This window comes from Oncorhynchus mykiss, chromosome 16 (genome assembly GCF_057628025.1).
Source record: "Oncorhynchus mykiss isolate SJ-2025 chromosome 16, ASM5762802v1, whole genome shotgun sequence".
Taxonomy (NCBI): domain Eukaryota; kingdom Metazoa; phylum Chordata; class Actinopteri; order Salmoniformes; family Salmonidae; genus Oncorhynchus; species Oncorhynchus mykiss.
This window is the reverse complement of record NC_143037.1, coordinates 62,494,537-62,521,892: the sequence shown is the minus strand read 5'-3', so window position 1 is coordinate 62,521,892 and position 27,356 is coordinate 62,494,537. Positions and strand designations below refer to the sequence as shown.

At 44.2% G+C, this 27,356-nt stretch overlaps 2 protein-coding genes across 6 annotated transcripts; one reads left to right on the top strand and one right to left on the bottom strand.

Moving 5' to 3' along the window:
• Window positions 1-4,086: 4,086 nt before the first annotated feature.
• Window positions 4,087-9,558, bottom strand: b3galt4 (beta-1,3-galactosyltransferase 4). 2 transcript variants are annotated; one of them, XR_005036566.2, is made up of 3 exons: window positions 9,446-9,558; window positions 7,180-8,673; window positions 4,087-4,932 (listed from the first exon to the last, which is right to left on the bottom strand). XR_005036566.2 is itself a non-coding variant. In XM_021566760.3 (2 exons), the coding sequence occupies exon 2, from the start codon at window positions 8,403-8,405 to the stop codon at window positions 7,287-7,289; it is 1,119 nt and encodes a 372-aa protein (XP_021422435.1). In that variant the 5' UTR covers window positions 8,406-8,673; window positions 9,446-9,558; the 3' UTR covers window positions 4,087-7,286. The 2 variants fall into 2 exon arrangements, 1 of the variants encoding a protein (XP_021422435.1); XM_021566760.3 differs by having other exon boundaries at window positions 4,087-8,673.
• Window positions 9,559-13,027: 3,469 nt separating this feature from the next.
• nr2c2 (nuclear receptor subfamily 2, group C, member 2) lies at window positions 13,028-26,637 on the top strand. Of its 4 annotated transcripts, none has more exons than XM_090203626.1 (15): window positions 13,028-13,218; window positions 14,601-14,764; window positions 15,492-15,590; window positions 15,841-16,041; window positions 16,152-16,257; window positions 16,339-16,518; window positions 17,805-17,952; window positions 20,549-20,639; window positions 20,773-20,918; window positions 21,005-21,182; window positions 21,326-21,447; window positions 21,575-21,714; window positions 21,868-22,005; window positions 23,908-24,004; window positions 24,146-26,637. In XM_090203626.1, exons 2-15 carry the CDS (start codon window positions 14,705-14,707, stop codon window positions 24,318-24,320), a joined length of 1,881 nt encoding a protein of 626 aa, XP_090059752.1. In that variant the 5' UTR covers window positions 13,028-13,218; window positions 14,601-14,704; the 3' UTR covers window positions 24,321-26,637. The 4 variants fall into 4 exon arrangements, with proteins under 4 accessions (XP_090059752.1, XP_021422434.1, XP_090059754.1 ...); XM_021566759.3 differs by having other exon boundaries at window positions 23,899-24,004; XM_090203628.1 differs by having other exon boundaries at window positions 13,069-13,218; window positions 15,270-15,590.
• The last annotated feature ends 719 nt before the right edge of the window (window positions 26,638-27,356 follow it).

Genomic DNA, 27,356 nt, shown 5'->3' with positions numbered 1-27,356 from the left:
AACAGCCACCACTAACATTGAGTGGCTGCTGCCAACACACTGACTCAACTCCAGCCACTTTAATAATGGGAATTGATGGGAAATGATGTAAAATATATCACTAGCCACTTTAAACAATGCTACCTAATATAATGTTTACATACCCTACATTATTCATCTCATATGTATACGTATATACTGTACTCTATATCATCTACTGCATCTTTATGTAATACATGTATCACTAGCCACTTTAACTATGCCACTTTGTTTACATACTCATCTCATATGTATACACTGTACTCAATACCATCTACTGTATCTTGTAGTTTTGGAATTGTTAGCTAGATTACTTGTTGGTTATTACTGCATTGTCGGAACTAGAAGCACAAGCATTTCGCTACACTCGCATTAACATCTGCTAACCATGTGTATGTGACAAATACAATTTGATTTGATTTGAAACATGTGTAAAGAGGGGGACTGATCCCTGTCGAGTACATCATTTGGGAAGAGGCATCGTCTCAGAATGATGGGTGCTGTAGTTGTGCTGGTGTTGCTATTCTGTCTGTCTGGAGCACAGGCTCAGGGTGAGAATGAAACTACTACAAGAACAATTCAAGTTGGCTGAATCTGTAATGAGCTGATAGACTTAGTGCACAACCAGGGAATCACAGTGGCGGAATAGAGAGTGGAGCTGAGGAACATGGAGGTCAGACTGGGACAGTGGAGGAGCTGAAGAGAAACAATGCAGCCCATCAGCACACCTGTCAGCCATAGAGTTCTGACTGAATGCAGGTGGTGGAGCTGAGTGCTGCTAAGACCGTACTGCAGTGCCATAAGAACAAATCAAATTGTATTTGTCACATACACATGGTTAGCAGATGTTAATGCGAGTGTAGCGAAATGCTTGTGAACAAGGTGGAGGAACTAGAGAGAATGCAGCCTTGGACTGGGTGACAGTGAGAATGATGTAGAGGAGCTGAAGAAATACAAAATACCCTCAGAGGCCAGAGTGACAGCCAGGTGGAAGAGCTGAAGAAAGAAAAGACCACCTGGGAGGCCAGAGTGACAGCCAGGTAGAAGAGCTGAAGAAAGGAAAGACCACCTGGGAGGCCAGAGTGACAGCCAGGTAGAAGAGCTGAAGAAAGAAAAGACCACCTGGGAGGCCAGAGTGACAGCCAGGTAGAAGAGCTGAAGAAAGGAAAGACCACCTGGGAGGCCAGAGTGACAGCCAGGTAGAAGAGCTGAAGAAAGAAAAGACCACCTGGGAGGCCAGAGTGACAGCCAGGTAGAAGAGCTGAAGAAAGAAAAGACCACCTGGGAGGCCAGAGTGACAGCCAGGTAGAAGAGCTGAAGAAAGGAAAGACCACCTGGGAGGCCAGAGTGACAGCCAGGTGGAAGAGCTGAAGAAAGAAAAGACCACCTGGGAGGCCAGAGTGACAGCCAGGTAGAAGAGCTGAAGAAAGAAAAGACCACCTGGGAGGCCAGAGTGACAGCCAGGTGGAAGAGCTGAAGAAAGGAAAGACCACCTGGGAGGCCAGAGTGACAGCCAGGTAGAAGAGCTGAAGAAAGGAAAGACCACCTGGGAGGCCAGAGTGACAGCCAGGTGGAAGAGCTGAAGAAAGAAAAGACCACCTGGGAGGCCAGAGTGACAGCCAGGTAGAAGAGCTGAAGAAAGAAAAGACCACCTGGGAGGCCAGAGTGACAGCCAGGTGGAAGAGCTGAAGAAAGAAAAGACCACCTGGGAGGCCAGAGTGACAGCCAGGTAGAAGAGCTGAAGAAAGGAAAGACCACCTGGGAGGCCAGAGTGACAGCCAGGTGGAAGAGCTGAAGAAAGGAAAGACCACCTGGGAGGCCAGAGTGACAGCCAGGTAGAAGAGCTGAAGAAAGGAAAGACCACCTGGGAGGCCAGAGTGACAGCCAGGTAGAAGAGCTGAAGAAAGAAAAGACCACCTGGGAGGCCAGAGTGACAGCCAGGTAGAAGAGCTGAAGAAAGAAAAGACCACCTGGGAGGCCAGAGTGACAGCCAGGTAGAAGAGCTGAAGAAAGAAAAGACCACCTGGGAGGCCAGAGTGACAGCCAGGTAGAAGAGCTGAAGAAAGGAAAGACCACCTGGGAGGCCAGAGTGACAGCCAGGTAGAAGAGCTGAAGAAAGAAAAGACCACCTGGGAGGCCAGAGTGACAGCCAGGTAGAAGAGCTGAAGAAAGAAAAGACCACCTGGGAGGCCAGAGTGACAGCCAGGTAGAAGAGCTGAAGAAAGAAAAGACCACCTGGGAGGCCAGAGTGACAGCCAGGTAGAAGAGCTGAAGAAAGGAAAGACCACCTGGGAGGCCAGAGTGACAGCCAGGTGGAAGAGCTGAAGAAAGAAAAGACCACCTGGGAGGCCAGAGTGACAGCCAGGTAGAAGAGCTGAAGAAAGAAAAGACCACCTGGGAGGCCAGAGTGACAGCCAGGTAGAAGAGCTGAAGAAAGGAAAGACCACCTGGGAGGCCAGAGTGACAGCCAGGTAGAAGAGCTGAAGAAAGAAAAGACCACCTGGGAGGCCAGAGTGACAGCCAGGTAGAAGAGCTGAAGAAAGAAAAGACCACCTGGGAGGCCAGAGTGACAGCCAGGTGGAAGAGCTGAAGAAAGAAAAGACCACCTGGGAGGCCAGAGTGACAGCCAGGTAGAAGAGCTGAAGAAAGAAAAGACCACCTGGGAGGCCAGAGTGACAGCCAGGTAGAAGAGCTGAAGAAAGAAAAGACCACCTGGGAGGCCAGAGTGACAGCCAGGTAGAAGTAGAAGAGCTGAAGAAAGAAAAGACCACCTGGGAGGCCAGAGTGACAGCCAGGTAGAAGAGCTGAAGAAAGGAAAGACCACCTGGGAGGCCAGAGTGACAGCCAGGTAGAAGAGCTGAAGAAAGAAAAGACCACCTGGGAGGCCAGAGTGACAGCCAGGTAGAAGAGCTGAAGAAAGGAAAGACCACCTGGGAGGCCAGAGTGACAGCCAGGTAGAAGAGCTGAAGAAAGGAAAGACCACCTGGGAGGCCAGAGTGACAGCCAGTGAGAGCCAGGTGGAAGAGCTGAAGAGGGAACACAGATCACAAGTGGCATTCTCTGCTGGCTTGGGTGACAGCATTGCAAGCCCCTTCAACATTGAGACATCACTGGTCTGCAGCAGAGTCTTTGCCAACATAAGCACAGCCTACAACCCAACTACAGGTATCATCACGAGTGAAAGGAGTCTTACCTCAGATTCACCGCCTGCGATCGGCATGCTTCTGCTGTAATGGGTGTGAGGTTATATAAGAATGTCCAGTCAATGATTTGGAATGGATCAACCACAATGGGAGTAATGAGTTTGTGACTAGAGGCTTTGGAGCTGGAGAAGGGGGATGTGGTCTACCTGCATCTCACTGAAGGCCAAGGGCTCACTGATATTCAAGGCAACCACAACACCTTTACTGGCTTCCTACTCCTCCCTATGTGAGGGTAACACCACCTCTGAATAATACAATTGCAACAGAATTAAGCATGAAATGTTTGTGTCTCTTTGGGTTTTTGTTAACATTCCTCAGCAGACCGGTAACAAGTTTGGTAATGTTTTTATCAATGCTCATTGACATTGGTTGATTAATTGCATGCAGGTCTTGCTTCAAGCCTGCTTTCCAGCTGACCACTTATAATCAAGTGTTTGTTGTCACAAATGACAGAGAATATTACTAGAACTGGTTAAGCATATAATGGGTAGAATAAGATACCTGTCCCATGGTTGCTAGGCAACCACGAGGTAAGGCTATACCTGAGGACGAACTTTGTTTTGCTTAATTATCTTTCCGGCTCACTTTTTACATTCCTTTTGTCATCACCTATATGCATCTAACCGCAAGCCTCTACTCAAACCCTGCTGTAATTGTCCTATCCTTATCTTATCCTGATACAAAGGTTTCATAGTTGGACAGAAAATCAGAGGGGGCAAAGTCAACTGCTAAAGATTGTGAGAAGGTGTGAGTGTGAGAGAGAGAGTTGAGTGAGTAAATGGGAAAGATAAATAGAGAGCGAGTAGTTTAATAGGTGAGAGTGACTGTTATTGCAGTTCCAAAAGATATTCAGTCTGAGAAAGTGTATGATTGAGGACTTTATTAGTGATCAATCCATTCTTGCACACACACATTTTCTGAGTACATTCACACATCCTTCACACTAATACTTCATACTAATCTTCACAGAATAGAGTACTCAATATTCATTCTAGGAGAGGGAGGAGGAAGAACATACATGGCTACTTGGAACTGTCTCTGTTCAAACAATGCGAATTACAATGTTTCAGTTCACTTCTCACCACGTTAGTATTGGAAACACCCCCCCCCCCCCCCATAAAATCCAAGAGATGTCCCTTCGTCTACAACATACATCATACATAATGTTGTAAACTGCATTTGAACTTGTATTGGATCTCCTCAGCTGCATTTACGCAGGCAGACCAATTCAGATTTTTTTCTCTCACCAATTGTTTTTTTTGACTAATCAGATACACGCTGAAAAAGATCTGACGTAAAAAGATATACATTTGGTCAAAAGACCAATTAGTGGAAAAAATATCAGAATTAGGCTGCCTGTGTAAACGCAACCCTCTTGACTACAGAAGAGCACTCTGCAACAGTCGACTGAATCCCTCTCTGGGTCAGACAAATCATTACCCTCCCAGCCCAGAAAAACCAATGCATGTATTTTATTCACACTCTACTTGCAAAACATGACAGTTACATAAGTTATTGAAGCGGGGTTATAAATACTGCATCTGTGTGTGTGTATGTGTTCGCCTATGGCAGTCCATCTCATCTGGTCTTCTTCATGTCTTGAGTGCTGCTGACTGACCATAGCGTTTGAACCACCAAGGAAGTGACTGTGGACTGAGGTGCTCCCTTTGCCTCCGTTTCTTCCTTTGTTCCTTCAAGTTTATCTATAGAACTGCACAGATGAAAGCAAATCATCTATTCAGAATTCAGTTCAGATGAAGGACACGAGTCGATGAGAGGAAACAATGAAAGAAAACCACTTGTTTTGATTGACATTTCAGCTGAATACATAATAGAGAAAATGCTTGGTACTACTGGAGTGATCTGGAGTGGGTGGAGGGTGGGGGAAGAGAGAAACTATCATTTACATTTTTACCATATTATTAAAGTGGAAGCAAGAGTTAGTTGCATTTTGGCAACTTCATGCATCTTTAGTGCTATTGTTTTATAACAGGTGAAAGCAGCCTGAGTCTACTTAGGCAGTAAGTAATCTTACATAGTAGCTATACAGAAGAGACTATGTACTAAGTCCTTTTGCCAGATGTTTCAGTCTTACAGTAAGCTGATTACCTTATGCTTGTCTTGTGGCAGAGCTTGTAAACTATTACAAACTACAAAGGGAAGCACAGCCGCAAGCTGCCCAGTGACACAAGCCTACCAGACGAGCTAAATTACTTCTAAGCTCATTTCGAAGCAAGCAACACTTGTGTTCCGGACGACTGTGTGATCACGCTCTCCGTAGCCGATGTGAGTAATACCTTTAAACAGGTCAACATTCACAAGACCGCAGGCCCGGACAGATTACTAGGACGTGTAATCCGAGCATGCGCTGACCAACTGGCAAGTGTCTTCACTGACATCTTCAACCTGTCCCTGACCGAGTCTGTAATACCAACATGTCTCAAGCAGAACACCATAGTGCCTGTGCCCAAGAACACTAAGGTAACCTGCCTAAATGACTACTGACCCGTAGCACTCACGTCTGTAGCCATGAAGTATTTTGAAAGGTTGGTAATGGCTCACATCAACACCATTATCCCAGAAACTCTAGACCCACTCCAATTTGCATACCGCCCCAACAGATCCACAGATGATGCAATCTCTATTGCACTCCACACTGCCCTTTCCCACCTGGACAAAAGGAACACATATGTGAGAATGCTATGCATTGACTACAGCTCAGCGTTCAACACCATAGTGCCCTCAAAGCTCATCACTAAGCTAAGGACCCTGGGACTAAACACCTCCCTCTGCAACTGGATCCTGGACTTCTCACCATCGAGAGCATCCTGACTGATTACATCACTGCCTAGTATGGCAACTGATTCACCTTCAACCGCAAGGCACTACAGAGGGTAGTGCGCACGACCCAGTACATCACTGGGACCAAGCTTCCTGACATCCAGGACCTCTATACCAGGCAGTGGTATAGACTCCAGCCACCCTAGTGATAGACTGTTCTCTCTGCTACCGCAAGGCAAGCGGTACCGGAGCGCCAAGTCTAGGTCCAAAAGGTTTCTCAACAGCTTCTACCCCTAAGCCGTAAGACTCCTGAACAGCTTATCAAATGGCTACCCAGACTATTTGCATTGCCCCCCCCCCCTTTTTACACTGCTGCTATTCTCTGTTTATTATTTATGCATAGTCACTTTAACTCTACCTACATGTACATATTACCTAAATTACCTCGACTAACCATTGACTCTGTACCGGTACCCCCTGTATATAGCCTCGCTATTGTTATTTACTGCTGCACTTTAATTGTTACTTTTATTTATTATATTTTACTTATCTATTTTTTACTTAACACGCATTTTTCTTAAAACTGCATTGTTGGTTAAGGGCTTGTAAGTAAGCATTTTACTGTAAGGTCTATACCGGTTGTATTAAGCGGATGTGAAAAATAAAATTAGATTTTAATTAGTAAAACATTCCATTATGCATGAATAACATTACTCTAAATTCTTACATTAATGGCAAATATCCTGTAGGTTATGTGTTTCCTGGTCAGTAATATTTACATATCTACAGCAGTGTTTCCCAACTCCAGTCCTCCAGTATCCCCAACAGCACACATTTTTGTTGTGGCCCCGGACAAACTCCCTGATTCAACTCAATGAGGGCTTGATGATTAGTTGACAAGTTAAATCTGGTGTGCTTGTCTAGGGCTACAACTAAAATGTGTACTGTTGGAGATACTGGAAAACTGGAGTTGGGAAACACTGGCCTACAGCATGTGTCTGTGTGTGTTCTAACAGTCTTAAATATATCTTCACACTAATTCCCTTCAACTACTGATTCATATTCCTTCCGCGTTGACAAAATGCCAGCATTATTACATAACATAAAATACATTCAAATATTCCTAAAAAGCTATAAAAATAAAAGCACATTTTCATAGTGCACAGTGATTCCTTACCATTCCCAATGAAATAGAGCGCTTGTGCTAATCACAGTATTGAAATCCTGGCAGAGGCACAGCCCCCAAAACACAATAGTTTCCTATCCACGAGGGCAACACCCCCCTCACAGCCCCTGATCCACCCCCAGAAAGGTCCCCAGCATGGCCCGGACTTTACAGACCCCCAGAGAGGCGCGCAGGCCCAGCCAGGAGCAGGGGGGAGGGGAGTGGATGTCAGCCCAAAACCGGAGCATCTCTCTGGGGGAGATGTGGTGGATGGACACCATGGCCTGGTAGCAGCAGCGCCCGTAGGGCACTGCGGGCCCACCAGAGAACAGCGGGCAGTGGGAGGGCAGCACTCCAGCCGCACGGGCACACAGACCCACAAAAACGTCCTCGGGTGGCAGAGGGGTGGGCAGAGGTGAGGAAGCGGCCATCAAGGAGATCTTGAGCAGGGAGGAGCGAGAGAGGATGTAGGCAGTGCCACTGCAGTAGTCAGGGAAGACAGATGCAGGGTACGCCCCTCTAGGGAGGTAGTGCTTACTGTCTGGGTCTCGGTCTGGAGCCACGTGAAGGTGGACCCGGCCAAGGTACAGGTCCCCATGCTCGTAGGTGTTGGTCACGGTGCTCCTGTTCAGGTAGCGCAGCAGGGCCCCGGGGTTGAACAGGACGTCATCGTCCACCTTGGCCAGGAAGTGGGCCTGGGGGCAGAAGCGTCGGGCCCAGTTCAGCATGGAGAGGGTCTTCAGGGTCAGGTTAGAGTAGGAGTCCCAGAAGCGCCCTTGGATCAGGTCCCCTCGTTCCCGGGCCTCCTCTATCAGCAGCTTGGCTAGCCCGGGGTCAGAGGCCACCCCGACCATGAACAAGGTCATGACCCTATGACCCCTGACCTCCACCTCCCCACCCCATGTGTCCCGGATGGCCTGGCGGGCCATCTGATTGGCTGGGGCGGAGGTCACCATGGCGATGAGGTAGGGTTTGGCACGCTGGCAGACGAGAGGGCTGGGCATAAGGAGGTACTCCTCGGGTCTGGTTGGGGGGACACTTTGTGGGGGTATGATCCCCCCCTGCGCCTCTACCATTGTGTTCATGTTCATGGAGGTGGCCCATGACTCAATGGAGTCCACGAAGAGCAGAGCTAGCAGGGCAGCACTGACTATCAGCACACAGAGAGCAGGCACCACCCCGAACCGCCCCCGCTTACCAAAGCGGGGCTTACACACCCACAGGCCCCGCCCCACCATGACCTCCAACCTCCACACTGCAGCACCCAGGCGGCTCCACAACTCAACCCTTCTCTCTTTATCCTCCTGTCTTCTTTCACTCCGGCTCTATAACTCACAATTATTTTCTTTCCTCGTTTCACTTTCTTGCTGTCTCTTGGATGTCTTTCTCAACCCTCAGATAACTCTCCAGATTGTAGGTGGGTGTTTCTTGGATGCTGTCACTCTGCTGGTGGCACGAGACGTCCATTCAGTGCTGCATCATTGTATCCAGAGCAGGACAGGGAAGCTGCGCGTTATAGAGGCAAATAGAATCGGGTTAACACACACACACATTGCCTGGAGCTGTCAATGGCTTCATATCCCACAACACTGTGCGTCAAAGCGTTGTCGTTATTCTCAGGGCAAATTAAAACAAAAGAGAAAGTATTTCCTAAAGGAGGACCTTGGCAAAGCTTCTGAATGAGCGGTATCCTTTTTCGCATAGACCGATCCTTTAAAAATATATAAGATGTGTAGCAGTTGATTCCTGCTATATAAATATCCTGATCATAAACATCACACTAACCCATAGGCTACACATCCACCACCAACTGAGACATCGTGCAGTCTGTTAATGATTAACCTAATCTTTAAAACTCCACCCAAACACTTACAGGGAAAACAATAAGGCTTACACTACAGCACTTCCCCATACGTATAAAAATGCAGTTTAACAGTATACCATGATTTGATACTGATAGGCTACTAGATACTAGCCTACAGTTGTCATGAGCGTTTTGGCAACAAGAGCGTTACGCACGCAACATTGAGATATACTACATGTATTTGTTTTAAAATGTATATATGAAGTTAGTATGATTGAAGACACCCCAATCCTGATCTTATATTAGGCTCCAAAGAAATTGATACATATCGGATGCCTATTGCTTATCATCGTTCTGTAGTAATCAACTGTAGGCTCCAGCGAATTTGGAACTTTGAATATATGCATTATTGCATTGTTATTATTATTATAAATGGTGCCCACTCTATAAAATAAAAACGCAATAACATCAAACCTTGAATCCAATGAAGACGACCATGTCAACACATCCTGTCCATGGTTCCGTTTTCCTCCGCAATATTGTGTGGCTTCAAATATTCCCCACTGAGCATAATGCAGTAACAATCTCGTCACATCCGGATGCAGGCTGTATCATGCACTTAATGTTGAAGACAGATTGATAAAGTCAATTCATGCAAATATACGTATTCGACATAAGACTGCTTGTGGTCGTGCGTTTCTCTTTTTAATGTAGGACTTTTCGTAGGCTATAGGCTTAGTTGAGAAGATATTAGAAGAATATAGATTTAGAATGTATTATTGCATTTGACAATTCTTCTGTTCTTGATAGTTGCATGACATCTTGTGGACATGTTTGCAAATGTAGCCTATCTTGTCAAGTATCTTTGACCCTTCTGAGCATTATCACACAGTAAGGGTTATGCTACACTACTTGTATGCCTATAATTATTGCTTTTTGATGACCATCAGAATCTCAACGTATTACTTGAGACTTATGTTTGATCATAATGTGGCCAATATTTCTTTATGAGCCCTACTAAAGCGTTTCCCAAACATAGTCCTCGGTACACCAAGGGGTGCACGTTTTGGTTTTTGCCCTAACACTACAAAACTGATTAAAATGATCAAAGCTTGATAATTACTTGATTATGTGAAACAGCTGTGTAGTGCTTGGGCAAAAAACAAAATGTGCACCCATTGGGGTCCCGATGACAGAGTTTGGGAAACCCTGCCCTACTACATTTTAGTGCTAATCAGTGCTAAAGCTGTGTATGTGACATAAGCTTTTACAAGAAGAGATGGTCTGCAATTGAGCAACCTTTTCATGCCCAAAATAATTCAGGCTGTTCTGGAGGCAAAGGAGGCTCCGAACCGTACGAGATGGGTGTAACTAATCAACTGGCCACTTAGTGTCTATCCACCTCTTCCCAGTTCAAAATGTTTGTGTACAATATGCGGAAAGGGGGATACCTATACAGCGGTACAACTGAATGCATTCAACTTAAATGTGTCTTCCACATTTAACCCAACCCCTCTGAATCACAGATGCGGGGGGCTACCTTAATCAGCATCCACGTCATCGGTGCCCGGGGAACAGTGGGTTAACTGCCTTGCTTTGGGGCAGAATGGCAGCTTTTTACATTGTCAGCTCGAGGATTTGATCCAGCCACCTTTTGGTTACTCGCCCAACCCTCCTACAAGCCAGCCACCCACCATATTGCCTTTACCTACCTGCTTTTAGATTATAGTATGTAAATAAAACTCCTTAAATTACAGTCAGATTACAGTCCACACATTGTAACAGTAGAATAACAGGCATGTGTGGGCAGAGAGACCATGTGGTGGTCAATTTCTGTATTATCAATGAGGAGAGACAAACTTATGAGACAATTCAGAGTTATACTTAAACTGAATAGTGAGAGCTCTGCAATAGCGATGGCTGGTCCACGAAACACCCTCAGATGATTTGTTGAGAGCCCTGACACAAAGGATACAAATATATTTTATAGCAAAGATAAACCCACTGTCTTCATGACAAACAACATGTGTGGAATGGGTCACAAGGTGAGAAAGGAGTATCACCCAGCCAGATAGCATTTACTATGAAGACTGTTCTTACTGTACAGAGTTTGGCACCTAAAACAAGGCTCCGATTTCATTCCTGGTACTTCACATTACAGAAACACCATTCTATGGCATACATTAATTGTCAACTCCAGATACCCCTAACTCAAGTAAAACCCATGTCCTTGACCACACACCTAGACGAGTTCACTGAGGGGAGTGAGCCTAAATCATGCACTATCCCAGGATAGGTGCAACATCAGAGATGACATACAATGGTTCCCAGACACTACCCCACACATCCTGTCTCAGACCTTATCTCCCCCAAAGCCGAAGGAGGGAGTGACTGGGCACAGACATTGTGGAGACAAGTAATTGGTTCCCCATTAATCACGCCATCCCTTCACATGGTTTGTAATAGGTAAAAATACATATACACATATGAAGACAATGTTCCCTAATGTCCTCTTCTCTTTCTGATATTCTGCATAGCAACAGGGACATATGACAGGCAAGCCTGACTTCTCCCTTCTCTGGGCCCCAGGTGACTGAGGCCCATATGGGGAAGGAAGTGCAACTGCCAACACCAGAGTCCAAAGGGATATAATCTAATAACAAGAGTTCAACAGTTTTAATCATATAAGCATTTTAAGCAGATAAGACATCTTAATTATCTATGTTACCGAGCTAATTCTGATTCTCCCGCCACAACCACCAACCTGTTTTTGAGAATACATATTCAGAAAACACAAGAAAAACAAAGTGCCGTGAATGATGTTCTGCCAAATTCTTCGGACACAAATTTTCTATTTCAACAACAATAAGCAATGAAGCCTGGAAAAGCGATGTAAAGCCAGTTTAAATATATATGAACTAGGGCTTATAGCAAGAACCATATAGGGTGAATTTGGAATAAGTTGGACACTTAGTATTTCCATCTTCTGTAACCTTTTTCGACATCTATCCAACATATTAGCCCAACACATGATACATTTCTGAAATCCTCAAGATGTTTCCTAATCACCCACACACACACCAAAAAATGTGATATCATATTCACAGGAGGCATGACCCATCCATTTGTTGACACTGAGTCAAAACCATATTTTCAGTTCGCATTTGGTAGACTGGGACAGCAGGTTAGATCAACTGGGACACCATTATTATTGCCCTAATTGTAACCCAATGACAATTCTATTCAATTTTGTGTGATTGAGAAACATCTGAGAATTTCAGAAATGTATCATGTTGGGCTAAACTGGATCTCTTTCCTCCATTGGAGAAGCCTTTAAGACTGGCCCACGTTAGCTACTCCATGATGTCCTACTTTAGCTAGCTATGGTTGGTAAAGCAGAAGAAAAAAATACAGAATTACAAAATTTAAACAATAGTTTAGATTTCCTCTTGTCAGACCAATAAATAAAAGCCTCAGGATTCAGAGATGGGCAGTATTTCTGTAAAACCCGAAATAAGGTTTTGTCTAGAAGGGATACAGCTTCAGTCAAATTTGACTTTTCATAGCAGGTTTAGGAGAACTATGCAGCAGGTTAGGATAATTCATGTAGCAGGTTAGGAGAACTAGGTTAGACATGACCACTAGACATTTTAATTTTCACATACATTTACATTTTGGTAATTTAATTCACACTCGTATCCAGAGTGACTTACTGTCAGTGCGTTCAACTAAGGTAGATAAACAACTACATTTTACAGTTATAGCAAGTTAAACGTTTCTGTAACCATTACTGAGAATGTTGTTGATATGCGGGCTGGCTACTTACAAATGTATTTTACATGATGTCCCATTCTATCCGAATTCCCCCTAGGTGGAATTATTAGCCTTATTACAGTCAGATTTGACAAATGGGCAGATTTACACACCATACTCACCTCTCTCCTTATTCTAAGGAATATTATATTACAAAGAATGTACGCAAGGATTAGGCCTTTAATATTGACAACAAAATCTACCAATCAGGTCCCCTTCGAAGAAGGCAGACAGGCTGACGTCAGTCTGTCTGGCTCGCGCCGCGCGCTAGGAGGGAGAAAAGCGCAGAACGCGCGAGGAGGAAGAAGAAAAAACTCCAAGCATGCTGGCAGAATGGGGTCACGAACTATGACCTTTTACAGAAGAAAAACAAAAACAAATCTTTTTTTTTAAATAGAAGACCCAGACCTAAATCTGCAATCTTTCATCCGGTGGTAAGTCTTCACCCAAAATATTTAAGTGGTTTAATGCTAGTGAAGGCATAGTCGAGACAAAAAAAACGGGATATTTTGTTGTAGCTTGATGCTGTGCGGTTCGAGGGAGAGCTCTAGCCGGTGGTGGGCTTGGGTCTGGATGGTTGTCAATCGTGGGCAGTGCTGTCATCTCTCATCTTATTTCAACGTTAAACTTATTACGTCAGGCAATTAAAATATCCATTCAGTGACAACGCCTTTGAAAACCATGTCCCTCGTGTCAAACTTTTGATATCAACGGAGATATAAACGTGCCAAAATAAAGCTCTAACGCCGAGGACAAAAGATGAGCTGTAGCTGTCAGTGCAGCCAAGTAGCTAGAATGTTAGCTAGCTAGCCGGCTAGTACTACCGCGCAGATGAACCCGACCCTTTTACCTTTGCCATCTCGGAATTTTGCTTTGATTGCGTAATCATATGCAGGCGCTTTTTTTAATGTCAGGGTTTTATCATTGCAATAATATGTTAAATAACGGGTATTTCATCGATATAAACATATATATATATATATTTACATTTAATGAATGGCTGCCTGCCGTATTGTTGGCGAAATGCCAGGTTCTCCATTTTGTTCGTTTTGAATGTCGGAAGAAATTCGTTTTTGATAGACTTGTCATTTGGCTAGTGAGCGAACGAACCCATGGCCTTCCCCCATCTTTTAGCCAATGACAGTCCTCACCGCGGTTCAAATCATAGCCTTTTCTTCCTTTAATGAGAGAGAGAGAGACTCACTCTTTCAAACACACACAATATGATTGGTAAAATCCAGAAATGGAAAGTGTGATGTGTAATTGTGTACACTTACAGCCATATGCCCTCCACTCCTTAATCAAATCACTGAATAAGATGCCCTCCCCTGGATGAATTGTCCTCAGACAGACATTACATTCTCCTTCAGAGGACAAATCGGGCATGATTGTGCATCTCTGATGAGATGGCTTTGCATGCAAAGAGACTATCACATTTCTCTACGAGAAAATGGAACAATGAAAATAGAATACCTGGCAAATAGGCAAGATGATACCAACGGTATCTCTGGCAGGGCATAACCCTCGCCTGGCATATCACTGGGATACTGAGCAGCAAGGGGCCTCCAATCCACGCCATGAAATCAAAGTCGAAAAAGGAGAATGAGGGAGCTGGCCTTGGTGCTGAATTGCATGAAGTCAAGAGGAGAATTCTATGATAAAAGCACTTATTCATCTTAAAGTTGCTATATTTTGTGGCTGTTGCCGCACACTCTTGTTACGATCCAAATATAATGTACGAAGCAAATTAGGTATTACCTGAACTTGGTTAATGACAATGCTCACGTTTGTTTTCTGTTTGAAAACATTTGCTTAGGTTTGTTCTGATTGAACGTAACCCTGCCTGCTGGTTGCACACTGCAGTTGACAGATGTCTTTGGCCTAGCTCCAGACAGGCCCCTCTAATGACCTTATATCACCATGATGACCAATGTGGAGGTGCTTTCTCAGCAGATAGTGGCGTCTGAGAAGGTGACAGAGGTGAGTGACTGTGTGTGTGTGTGTGTGGTTGTGTTATTATGGGAGAGGATGTGTTTATGTTTGTGTACTGTACGGTAAATTGTAAGGTAAATTGTGCTTGCATGTTGGTTTTCTGTGTTTGTGTGTGTGTGGTTATTTTGTTATTATGGGAGAGGATGTGTTTGTGTGCTATAAGGAGGTAAATTGTGTTTGCATGCTGGTTTTCTGTGTGTGACTGTGTCTGTACTGTGTATGTGAAAGGGCACCCTGACCCTAACCCATCCCACGCTTCCTGTTCAAAGATTATTTACTTTGCGAGACAAAGGCGATACACTTCCAGACACCCCTGTTTTTGTCTGGTTCAATGAACTAAGTAGACCAGACCCAGCTGCTATTGAATTGGTGTCTATGGGAGACACCCAGTTATGTAGACCGGAACTGACCGTTTTCAATAGTAAACGGCCTGAGTGAACTGTCTTAATTCATCCACCATCTTTGACGCTGCTTCTCTGTGTGGCCCCGGCAGGTCGCTTCTGACTCCTTGGTTGCCGTGGAGACAGAGGCCACTCTTAACCTTCAGAAGAGAGGGGTCACTCTGAGGGCACAGTCAAGGCCCTCCCTCTGACTAGCTGCTGTTGGCTTCCCTGCTGCTCCCACATGTATTTTGTGTGTGTGTGTGTGTGTGTGTGCTTTGTTGCACATAATTCTTAGGATTTGACTGTTAATGTGTTTGTATTGTGTGTTTCAGGTGCAGACCTCTCCCGCTGACTTGTCAGTGATGAGTGGCTCTCCACAACGCTTCCAGATCATCTCCACTGAGCCCTCAGCCACACCGCAGCACATTCAGGTAACAATACCCTACATTATTGACATGCTACTGCTTGAAGTCACTGCCACCTATTGATAGCCTACACACACTGCACCATAGTGACAATTTCTAATATACACAGATTCAGACAAATCCCAATAAAAACAAAATATTGTTTTTAAAACTATTTGGATACAGCTTAAATAATTGTAAGTGCTTCAATTAAAGGGATAGCAATTGTTTGGATGGGTGGATGGATGTGGGATTATGACCCCTCCCTCCCTCTCAGATTGTAACGGACCAGCAGACGGGTCAGAAGATCCAGATAGTCACGACCATGGATCCCTTCAGCGGTCCCAAGCAGCAGTTTATCCTGGCAGCGGCTGATGGCTCCGGAACGGGCAAAGTCATCCTGACCTCCCCAGAAAACCAGGGCACCAAGCAGATAATTTTCACAACCGCAGACAGCCTGGTACCTGGCAGAATACAGGTACTGAAGTAGCCATAACACCACATCTAAACCACAGCATTAGATGACACACTGTGTAACCTTTGACCCCCTCAGTGACCCCTCAGCGACTTCTACTCCTGGTGTTCTAGATTGTGACAGATGCAGCGTCGGTGGAGCAGTTATTGGGGAAGGCAGGGGACGTGGGCCGGCCTCAACCTATAGAGTATTGCGTGGTGTGTGGAGACAAGGCTTCAGGTACGCATGCACACCGCACACACACTCACAGGACATTGGTCCATTCATACCACTAACCCCTCCTCTCTGTTCTGTTGTCAGGGCGTCACTATGGGGCTGTCAGCTGTGAAGGCTGTAAAGGCTTCTTCAAGAGGAGTGTGAGAAAGAACCTGACTTACAGTTGCCGGAGTAACCAGGACTGTGTTGTCAACAAGCACCACCGTAACCGCTGTCAATTCTGCCGGCTGAGGAAATGCCTGGACATGGGCATGAAGATGGAGTGTGAGTCACACCAACGCACGTACATGAAGATGGGAAGAATTTTTTTTCTTCCCATCTCAACATCATCCCAACATCAGTCATGTCTGCTCACAAGGTACCAGTAGGGCAGGGGGAGGCAACTACATTTAGCCGCAGGCAGATTTTTGTCAAGAGTGGAAGGTCGGAACATAATTATAATAATTTGTACACTGCAAATTAGTGCTGAGCGATTTAACCAACATTTCGGTTATTTTTCGTTTTTTAAACAACTAATTGACCAATGTCTGTTCAATTATTTGAATTCCATTTCGTTCATTTTTTTCCTGTGAGCTCGATGTGCAGTTTCTGTAGAGATAAATCAAATAAGGCCTGAACTGTGCAATGTATTAGTTGTAGTTTCCAACAGGTCAATATTCTACATAGCTTAGTGTAGAAAACATGGTAATCAAATACAATGACCATAATCCATTGTGCACCCACTTAACCTTGTCAGGTCAGACACAGATAGATACTGAGAGAAGAGAGAAAGGGATAGAAAGCAGTTGATTTGCGAGTCTGAAAATAAATTATCTAAAGTGATTGATAGTTGGTATTCAGCAGTCATAAAAGTATGCCTTATTGACTTTGAAGAACTACAAAATAGGGATTTTGTCAGACAGTATAGGCAGCAGCTCTATAGATCTGAGATTATGACTTGGAATTAAATAGTAAAGTCATCAAATAAAATAAAAATTTTATTAAAGTGAAGTAATGTGAATAAATTATGGTTAATAACAGTGATAAGCAGTAATGGACAGTCACTACCATCATGGACTTTTATTAATAGTTTTATTCAGTGTTGTTACAGCATTCAACAATGGTGCATTTAATGTCAAAACGTTTTTTTTTTTAATTTACCAAAACCGAACTGACTTCAAAAAGCACTAATCGCTCAATGCTACTGCAAATTGACCAGAACTGAGCCCAAAAAGAGATTATATTTGAAAATAACAATCATTTCAATACTTGATTACATTGAGACATTGTCACATCCCACTGGGCACACACTGGTTGAATCAACGTTGTTTCCACGTAATTTCATTGTACCAATGTGGAATAGAATGCCCAGTGGGATATGTCTATTTTATATTTGTGGGAATACTTGGTTGGGAACAGATTTCCCAAGTTACACTAAATTTTAGCTGAATTTAATTTATTTTTTTTGCTAAGAACTTTTGGGGTCCTGAAAAAAATCAACCTGCCTGTTGCCGACCCCTGCTGTAGGGTTTTAGTGTTGTTGATGGTGTTTCTGTCCTGTGTGTCCTCAGCCGTGCAGAGTGAAAGGAAGCCCATTGACCTGCCCAGAGAGAGGCCTGTTAACTGTGCTGCGTCCACAGAGAAGATCTACATTAGGAAGAACCTGATGAGCCCACTCATCGCCACGCCAACCTTCATCACCGACAGTGATGGCTCCAGGTCAGAGACTGAGATTACTACTTTGATTGGTACTTTGGGATCAAATCAAATCAAATGTTATTTGTCCCATGTTCCGAATACAACAGGTGTAGTAGACCTTACCGTAAAATGCTTACTTACAAGCCCTTAACCAACAATGCAGTTCAAGAAATAGAGTTCCGAAAATATTTACTAAATAAACTAAAGTAAAAAATGAACACAAGAAAATTACATAACAATAACGAGGCTATATACAGGGGGTACCGGTACCGAGTCAGTGTGCGTGGGTACAGGTTAGTCGAGGTCATTTGTAAAGTGACTATGCATAGATAATATACAGCGAGTAGAAGCATTGTAAAAGTAAAAGTGGGGTGGGGTGGGGGGGGGGGGGGGGGGGGGGGGGGTTCAATGTAAATAGTCCGGGTGGCCATTTTATTAATTTTTCAGCAGTCTTATGGCTTGGGGGTAGACGCTGTTAAGGAGCCTTTTGATTCTAGAATTGGCGCTCCGGTACTGCTTGCTGTGCGGTAGCAGAGAGAACAGTCTATGACTTGGGGGAATGGAGTCTTTGACCATTTTTTGGGCCTTCCTCTGACACCGCCTAGTATATACAGTATATCCTGGATGGCAGGAAGCTTGGCCCCAGTGATGTACTGGGCCGTACACACTCTGTAGCGCCTTGTGGTCAGATGCCGAGCAGTTGTCATACCAGGCGGTGATGCAACCGGTCAGGATGCTGTTGATGGTGCAGCTGTAGAACTTTTTGAGGATCTGGGGACCCGTGCCAAATCTTTTCAGTCTGCTGAGGGGGAAAAGGTGTTGTTGTGCCCTCTTCACAACTGTCTTGGTGTGTTTGGACCATGTTAGTTTGTTGGTGATGTGGACACCAAGGACATTAACTCGCGACCCGCTCCACTTCAGCCCAGTCGATGTTAATGGGGGCCTGTTCAGCCCTCTTTTTCCTATAGTCCACGATCAGCTCGTTTGTCTTGCTCATATTGAGGGAGAGGTTGTTGTCCTGGCACCACACTGCCAGGTCTCTGATCTCCTCCCTATAGGAGGCTGCCAGGTCTCTGATCTCCTCCCTCTCATCGTTGTCGGTGATCAGGCCTACCACTGTTGTGTCGTCAACAAACTTAATGATGGTGCTGGAGTCGTGCTTGGCCATGCAGTCGTGGGTGAACAGGGAGTACAGGAGGTGACTAAGCACACACCCCTGAGGGGCCTCAGTGTTGAGGATCAGTGTGGCAAATGTGTTGTTACCTACCCTTACCACCTGGGGGCGGCCCGTCAGGAAGTCCCGGATCCAGTTCCAGAGGGAGGCGTTTAATCCCAGGATCCTTAGCTTAGTGATGTGGGCACTATGGTGTTGAATGCTGAGCTGTAGTCATTGAACAGCATTCTCACATAGGTGTTCCTTTTGTCCAGGTGGGAAAGGGCAGTGTGGAGTGCAATTGAGATTACATCATCTGTGGATCTGTTGGGGCGGTATGCGAATTGGAGTGGGTCTAGGGTTTCCGGCATTATGGTGTGGATGTGAGCCATGGCCAGCCTTTGGTCATGGCTCACATCACATACCGAGGTGAGTGTTACGGGGTGGTAATAATTTAGGCAGGTTACCTTCACTTTCTTGGGCACAGGGACTATGGTGGTCTGTTTGAAACATTACAGACTCGGTCAGGGAGAGGTTGAAAATGTCAGTGAAAACAATTGCCAGTTGGTCCGCGCATGCTCTGAGTACTCGTCCTGGTAATCCGTCTGGCCTCGCGGCTTTGTGAATGTTGACCTGTTTAAAGGTCTTGCTCACATCGGCTACAGAAAGCTTGATCACACAGTCGTCTGGAACAGCTGGTGCTCTCATGCTTGCTTCAGTGTTGCTTGCCTCGAAGCGAGCATAAAAGGCATTTAGCTCGTCTGGCAGGCTCGCCTCACTGGTCAGCTCGCGGCTGGGTTTCCCTTTGTAGCCCGTAATGTTTTTCAAGCCCTGCCACTTCCGACAAGCGTCAGAGCCGGTGTAGTAAGATTCAATCTTAGTCCTGTGTTGACACTTTGCCTGTTTGATGGTTCATCTAAAGGCATAGCTGGATTTCTTATAAGCGTCCGGATTAGTGTCCCGCTCCTTGAAAATGGTAGCTCTAGCCTTTAGCTCGTTGTGGATGTTGCCTGTAATCCATGGCTCCTGGTTGGGAAATGTACGTACGGACACTGTGGAGACAATGTCGTCAATGCACTAATTGATGAAGCCGGTGACTGTGGTATACTCCTCAATGCCATTGAATCCTGGAAAATGTTCCAGTCTGTGCTAGCAAAACAGTCCTATAGCGTAGCATCCACGTCATCTGACCACTTCGTATTGAGCGAGTCACTGGTACTCCCTGCTTTAATTTTTGCTTGTAAGCAAGAATCAGGACCATGTAATTATGGTCAGATTTGCCGCATGGAGGGCAAGGGAGAGTAAAGGTGGTCTAAGTTGTTTTTCCTCTGGTTGCACATGTGACATGCTGGTAGAAATGAGGTTAAATGGATTTAAGTTTGCCTGCATAAAAGACCCCGGCCCCTAGGAGCTCTGATTGGTCCTGTGGGTTAGAGTTTGGTGTCTGACTGGTGTTGTGTCCAGATCCAGTCTGCTAGACCCAGGGATGCTGGTGAACATTCAGCAGCCTCTGATCCAGGCTGACGGGACTCTACTGCTGGCCACAGACACCAAGGTAGAAACTCTGTTATTCCTCAACATTCTCAGTGTAATACCTGTCCTAACATGCTGTGAATGGGACCGGTCATTGGAATCGAAGTGTGTTGTTGTTCTCACTACTGGCTCACTGGATGTACCCCCCTCGACAGTCTGAGTCGGGGCAGGGGGACTTGGGGACCCTGGCCAGTGTGGTGACTTCTCTGGCCAACCTGACCGACTCCCTCAGTGAGTCCCTGAACAACAGTGATACCTCAGACGACCAGCAGGAGGAGCAGTCTGCCAGCGAGATAACACGGTACGCAGTGGCTCTGTTTGAATATGTCTGTCTGTGTGTGTGTGTGTGTGTGTGTAATTGCTCCTGTATTGTGTATGTGTCTTCAGTGCCTTTGACACCCTGGCCAAAGCCCTGAACCCATCTGAGTCAGGGGTGGGGCAGAACCTGGCGGAGGGTGGGGAGTGTGTGGGCGGAGCCACCATCCAAGTGATCAGCCGGGACCAGGTGACCCCCCTCATTGAGGTGGAGGGCCCACTGCTCACAGACACACACGTCAGCTTCAAGGTGGTGGATCTAAACTTTAAACTTTTAAATGTATTCACATTTTGCTGGTGTTCAAACCATTTATTTTTGTATGCACGTAACCTTTGAGATTTCAATAATCTGACATCTCTATCTATCTCGGTCCCTCTCTGTCCCTCCTGTAGCTGACCATGCCCAGCCCAATGCCAGACTATCTGAATGTGCACTACATCTGTGAGTCAGCGTCCCGCCTCCTCTTCCTCTCCATGCACTGGGCAAGCTCCATCCCTGCATTCTCCGCTCTTGGGTAAGAACACTCATATCAAAGTGTTATTACGCTTTTGGTATTTATGTGTGTGACTTGAATTGTCTGTGTTTGTGTGCATCATCTTAACCAATCATGATTCAGTGCTGTAACAGTGTGTGTGTCTCAGTCAGGAGAGTAACACCAGCCTGGTACGTGCCTGTTGGAATGAGCTATTCACTCTGGGGCTGGCTCAGTGTGCTCAGATCATGAGTCTCTCCACCATCCTGGAAGCCATCATCAACCACCTCCAGAACAGCATCCAGGACGGTACACCATCCAACCTCCAGATCTCCATACAAAACAATGAACGCACTAAATTCACAAACACACACCCTGATACAATCAGACACACAGTCCCCAGAAAATAAGTTAATTTCTAATTATTTCTGTTGTAAGGTGTTGTCTGCTGTTCCCCTGTAGATAAGGTGTCTGCGGAGAGAGTGAAGCTGGTGATGGAACACATCTGGAAGCTGCAGGAGTTCTGTAACAGCATGGCTAAGATGGAGACAGACAGCTATGAGTATGCTTACCTGAAGGCCATAGTGCTCTTCAGCCCTGGTGAGCATGGTCCGATTAACATCATACATTATGTTAGAAATACATAATAAATCACAGGGGACCCAAGTTTCTCCTGGTCAGGTCACATGGTCGAGGCAATATCAATTCCCTAGTTATGAGAAACATCGGACTTATCAGATTAGAGTAAATTTACTCGGATAAATTATATTTGACATATACAGTACATATACAGTACATGGGTCATTCCACGAAATGAGTGCATTCTGCGTCACTTAGAAATTGTGCGCAAAAATACAATTTTAAAAGCCTGTTATATTAAATGAAGTGCCCGTTTTAATATAGACCACATGGAAAATAAATCATATATGAATAAAGAATTTCTCAAGTGCCAGCATTTTTATATGTCCCTCTTTGCATCCTCAGTGACTTCTAGGAAGATTTTAACTCACTTAACCCTGACATTTCTCAGTTTTTACCATCACTGTAAAGCCCTGGTTATTTTGTTACTCTGACAAAGTCATTTCTGAAGATTGTTATTTATTTCATGTGATTATTTATTCGTTAAAAAAAACTTGTACCTCATTTTAAGGTCAACCCTGTTACTTGAACTGAAATCTCATTGGTGGTGAAACAATTCCTTAAATTTTTTTTGTTGTTTTTTCAAAAGTCTAGTGTAAATTCAGGTGAGTGGGTTCTTCTCTTTTTGGACATTTTCTGGTGTTTTGTGGTGGAAAACTGAGCGGGTCGAGCTGGTCAAGATTGCAATCAATTACCCCTATCTGTTGCACACAACAAGCTTCCATTCCCCTGTCACAAGGGGATTTGGCACTTAATATAGTCTTTTTTTTTCTCTTTAACCTCTTGAGATGGGGAAAACCTGTTTTTTTTTAATTATGTTGAACATGTGTTCTTTATGACAGAATAAAAAATGTGTTGAAATAAAACATTTTATTTTCACCAAGTTACACTACTCAATCTCACATAAATTATCAATGAACCTACCAGATACAACCCCAAATCCGTAAACACTGTGACCCTCATAGATATCATCCTGACCAACCTCCCCTCTGAATACACCTCTGCTGTCTTCAACCAGGATCTCAGTGATCACTGCCTCAGGGCCTGCGTCCGTAATGGGTCTGCGGTCAAACGACCATCACTGTCAAATGCTCCCTAAAACACTTCAGCGAGCAGGCCTTTCTAATCGACCTGGCCCGAGTATCCTGGAAGGATATTGACCTCATAAAAGTGCTTTCCTCGCCATCTTAAATAAGCATGCCCCATTCAAAACAATTTTAACCAGGAACAGATATAGCCCTTGGTTCACTCCAGACCTGACTGCCCGTAACCAGCACAAAAACATCCTGTGGTGTACTGCATTAGCATTGAATAGCCCCGCTATATGCAACTTTTCAGGGAAGTTAGGAACCAATATACACAGGCAGTTAGGAAAGCAAAGGCTAGCTTTTTCAAACAGAAATTTGCATCCTGTAGCACAAACTCCAAAAAGATCTGGGACACTGTAAAGTCCATGGAGAATAAGAGCACCTCCTCCCAGCTACCCACTGCACTGAGGCTAGGAAACACTGTCATCACCTATAAATCCACAATAATTGAGAATTTCAATAAGCATTTTTCTACGGCTGGCCATGACTTCCACCTGGCTACCCCTACCCGGTCAACTGTACGTTTGTTTATTCCATGTGTAACTGTGTTTTTGTTTGTCGCACTGCTTTGCTTTATCTTGGCCAGGTCAAATAAAGGTTAAATAAATAAACATTTAAAAGGCACCTAATTGGTGGAACAACCCACATAGGTATATGTACAGTATATCAACTAGATGAGTAGATAAGCTTTACATCATGATAACATTTCCATATTTACCTCGTAGTGTATTGTTAGGAAACAGCTATTGTGTGTCTCACTAATCAGACCATCCAGGCCTGAACAGTTGCAGCCAGATAGTGAAGTTCCAGGAGAAAGCCCAGATGGAACTACAGGACTATGTGCAGAAGACTTATCCAGATGACACATACAGGTATGCTGTATGCCAATCAGGATCTTGATATATCCTTAAACCCTCCCCACAGGTCCCATAAATTCATATGTGAATCTGTTTTTTTCTGATTGGATCCATAAATCACATGTATTAACTTGTCTCTCTGATTTGTTGTCCTAGGTTGACGCGTATCCTGATGCGACTCCCTGCGCTGCGTCTGATGAGCTCCAGCATCACAGAGGAGCTATTCTTCACCGGCCTGATCGGCAACGTGCCCATCGACAGCATCATCCCTTACATCCTCAAGATGGAGACCGCCGACTACAACACCCAGATCACCGGTCCCACAGCGTGACCCCCCGCCACCACCCCTATCCACCCCCAAACCTCTCCAGCCCATCTCTAGACTTGTACCACGTACCATCCAAACAACACCCTAGTTCTGAAACCCCCATCTTTTGTCCTGCAAACATTTGATGTAATTAAAATACTCTTCGCAAGATGCAAAGTCATGGAGAAATCCCTTTCTTCCCAGAAAGTCCACTCCTCATCGTTTGTGATTATGGGTCGTTACCATGGGGACCCCTGGATGAGGGTTTGATGGTTCTCTGAAAGAGATGCATGATGGGACTGTGAGTCTCTTGTCCAGATTCCGTAATTCAGAGCACTTAACCCCCTGGAGAGGGAGCGCTACTGTGGCTAACACGTCACTGTCACCTCTACTGCTTCAGCAAAATGGCTTCAATGTACTGTAAAGTTGAACTTTTCGCTCAAGCCTTTCAATATGGTTTTATCTTACGCAGGCCTTACTGTACATTCATGCTCAACAAAAAAGTATATTGATTGAGTTACCGCTTGCTTCTGCCTCTAATCTCGATAATCTGTATTTAACACTTAGCCGACATAGACTAAGAATGAGCGACGCTTGCCTGAATGCCGTTACATGAGTAAACTGAGACATGAATTGGTGTAAAGGTTTGTTGTGTTTTTGTACTTTGAACTTTTCACCAGGTATTACAATGTAAAAAAAGAAATGTAAATGTATAAATAGCCTATGTTATGATGCTGGTTCATGCCTCGAGCTCTGTCTGTCCCTGAAACGTTTTGGTTGAAAAGATGACCAATTCCTCTAAATCAGGAATATGACTTAGTTCACAGTTTAATAGCAGCTAACCTGGATCCTTAATCTACAGAGTATATGATGATGGACAAGCAAATTTGTGTACTGAGCCACTCCATTCAGGATAATATGACAACTGTTCTCCACTTCAGATAAAACATCAAATCTATTATTTGTTTCAAACCGAACAGGAGAACGGTTAGAATGGTTACATTTCAATTTTGGGGGGTTCAATTTACTGAAATTGTTATGGAACTTTCCCTAAACCAGTCCATATGATGACAGCCTGTTGCTGGGGAGGGTCATCGATCCTACAGAGAAGGAGTTTAATAACAGTCTTGTTAGTATGTCTGCCTAATGCAAATGCACATTCATTATATGGTTTAACTTGAACCATTTAGATAATGTGTTGAAGATTTTGTTTGTTCAATCACCACATGACCCTGGCTCCAGGTAAAAGTTGCCCTTACCCATAGATATAAGATTAGATTATCCTGGTAGTTCTAACCTTTACTGTTAGAGAGGTAAAATAAAGTTTAACATCAGTGGTTAGGGGCAACTTTATGGCCACCATTTTGTTTTGCTGTCATGACAATCAAGCCTTGTGTGACATGATGTCCTGTTCTGTGTCCAGTATTTCTCTTTTCTGTTTATTTATTCCCATCCAGCTGGTATTATACAGTGCACTGAGTGCAGTAACACACTGCATACTGTAGTGATCTCAGTCCACTTCCAGACTTACTTTACAGTGTCTGTTTTATTCATATGCAGGTATTCACACCATAGCAAAAATATATATTTTGAGTTCTCAAGACAAAATGTGTTTTCCCTTTAATATTAGCATGATTTATCTATAGTTTCACTGTTGAATGAACATCAAGCAGGTATTTTCCTTTTGTATTCTTGCACAGTATATTGTTCTGTGATATAATAGTTTCCAAAATGTAAAAACGTGGTTTGTTGTGAACAAATGTATTTGTTCCATGTTAATAAGTGTACTTAAAGTACCACACCTCTAGTACCACATGAAAATATGTGTACATTGTCCAACAGCAACAAAACCAGTAACACTAACTTATAACATGTAAAGAAGTAGGTATGTACTCTGAAATGATAGGTGTACTGTTGTAATAGCTGGTTTTAAAACCTGAAAAGACTGTTATTTTGACTATTCTGTGAACTGAGCTCTATACTACATGTATTATCATTCAAATGAGTGCATGTCCTTTTTTTTAATCAGAGTTTTATAATATTGCAACTTGCCAGTATTTGCCCTGAAGAAAATGAGCATTGTTATTGTTTTTGTATAGTGCATTGCTGTGCATGCAATTGCTTATGCATTTTAGTAAATGCTGTACGAAAAATGTGGAGTTTTAATGTTGTGTCTTACAAATGTTATCAGCCTGAGCAATTTCAATGCATTAACTACTAATTGCAACAAAAACGGTTTTCTATTGTTTACATAGGGGGGATATGGATGGTGTTGTTTTTGGTTTGTAAAAGCCTTTGTGTCATGTCTGTAGCTTTTTAAATACAGTACATATAAAAAGTGTCTTCCTGTCGAATGTGATATTGTATTTGGAGAAAAAAAGAAACATATTCCATGGCCCGAGGAACTTCACCTTTTACACACTAACCAATGAGCCAAGTAACTTTATGTTTTCTGAAGGTTATTGTAGGCCTACATATATTCTACCTCTTAACTTGACAGTGAATACAACAATTTGATTCCTGTATCACATCATTCCCTCTCAGGCCACTGGAACTGCAGTTATCAGTGTAATAAACATATCTTCATATATTTAAAAGGTATGTGCTTTTATGATTTTTTTTTACACTACTCCGGAACACGGATGCCATCGCAGCAGGAGAGGACCCTCATGGATATATCTTTCCAGGGTTGAGGACGATGAGAGTAGTTGAGAGGAAGAAGGCAGACATTCTGGTTTAAACTGATAGCACACCGGGAGAAGATAAGAGTACAGACTCGGATGGATGCAGAAAGGATGGCGGCTGCAGATGTGGAACATGGATCGGATGGTGGTGGAATGAAGAATGGGAAAAGAAGCAAAAGAATGGGAAAAGAAGCAAAGTTGGGATGGGAAAGAAGACACCTAGTGTTGAATAGGCCTTCAATGCATGCTGCATAGTTGGCTCCCCACCAGCAGGATCCAGCGATGTTAAGTGTAAAGAAGGTGGACTTTGTTGATTTTTTTTGGCAATGGTGATCAAGGGTACAGCTAAACTGGAGGGAAAGTCTAGGAAGATGGA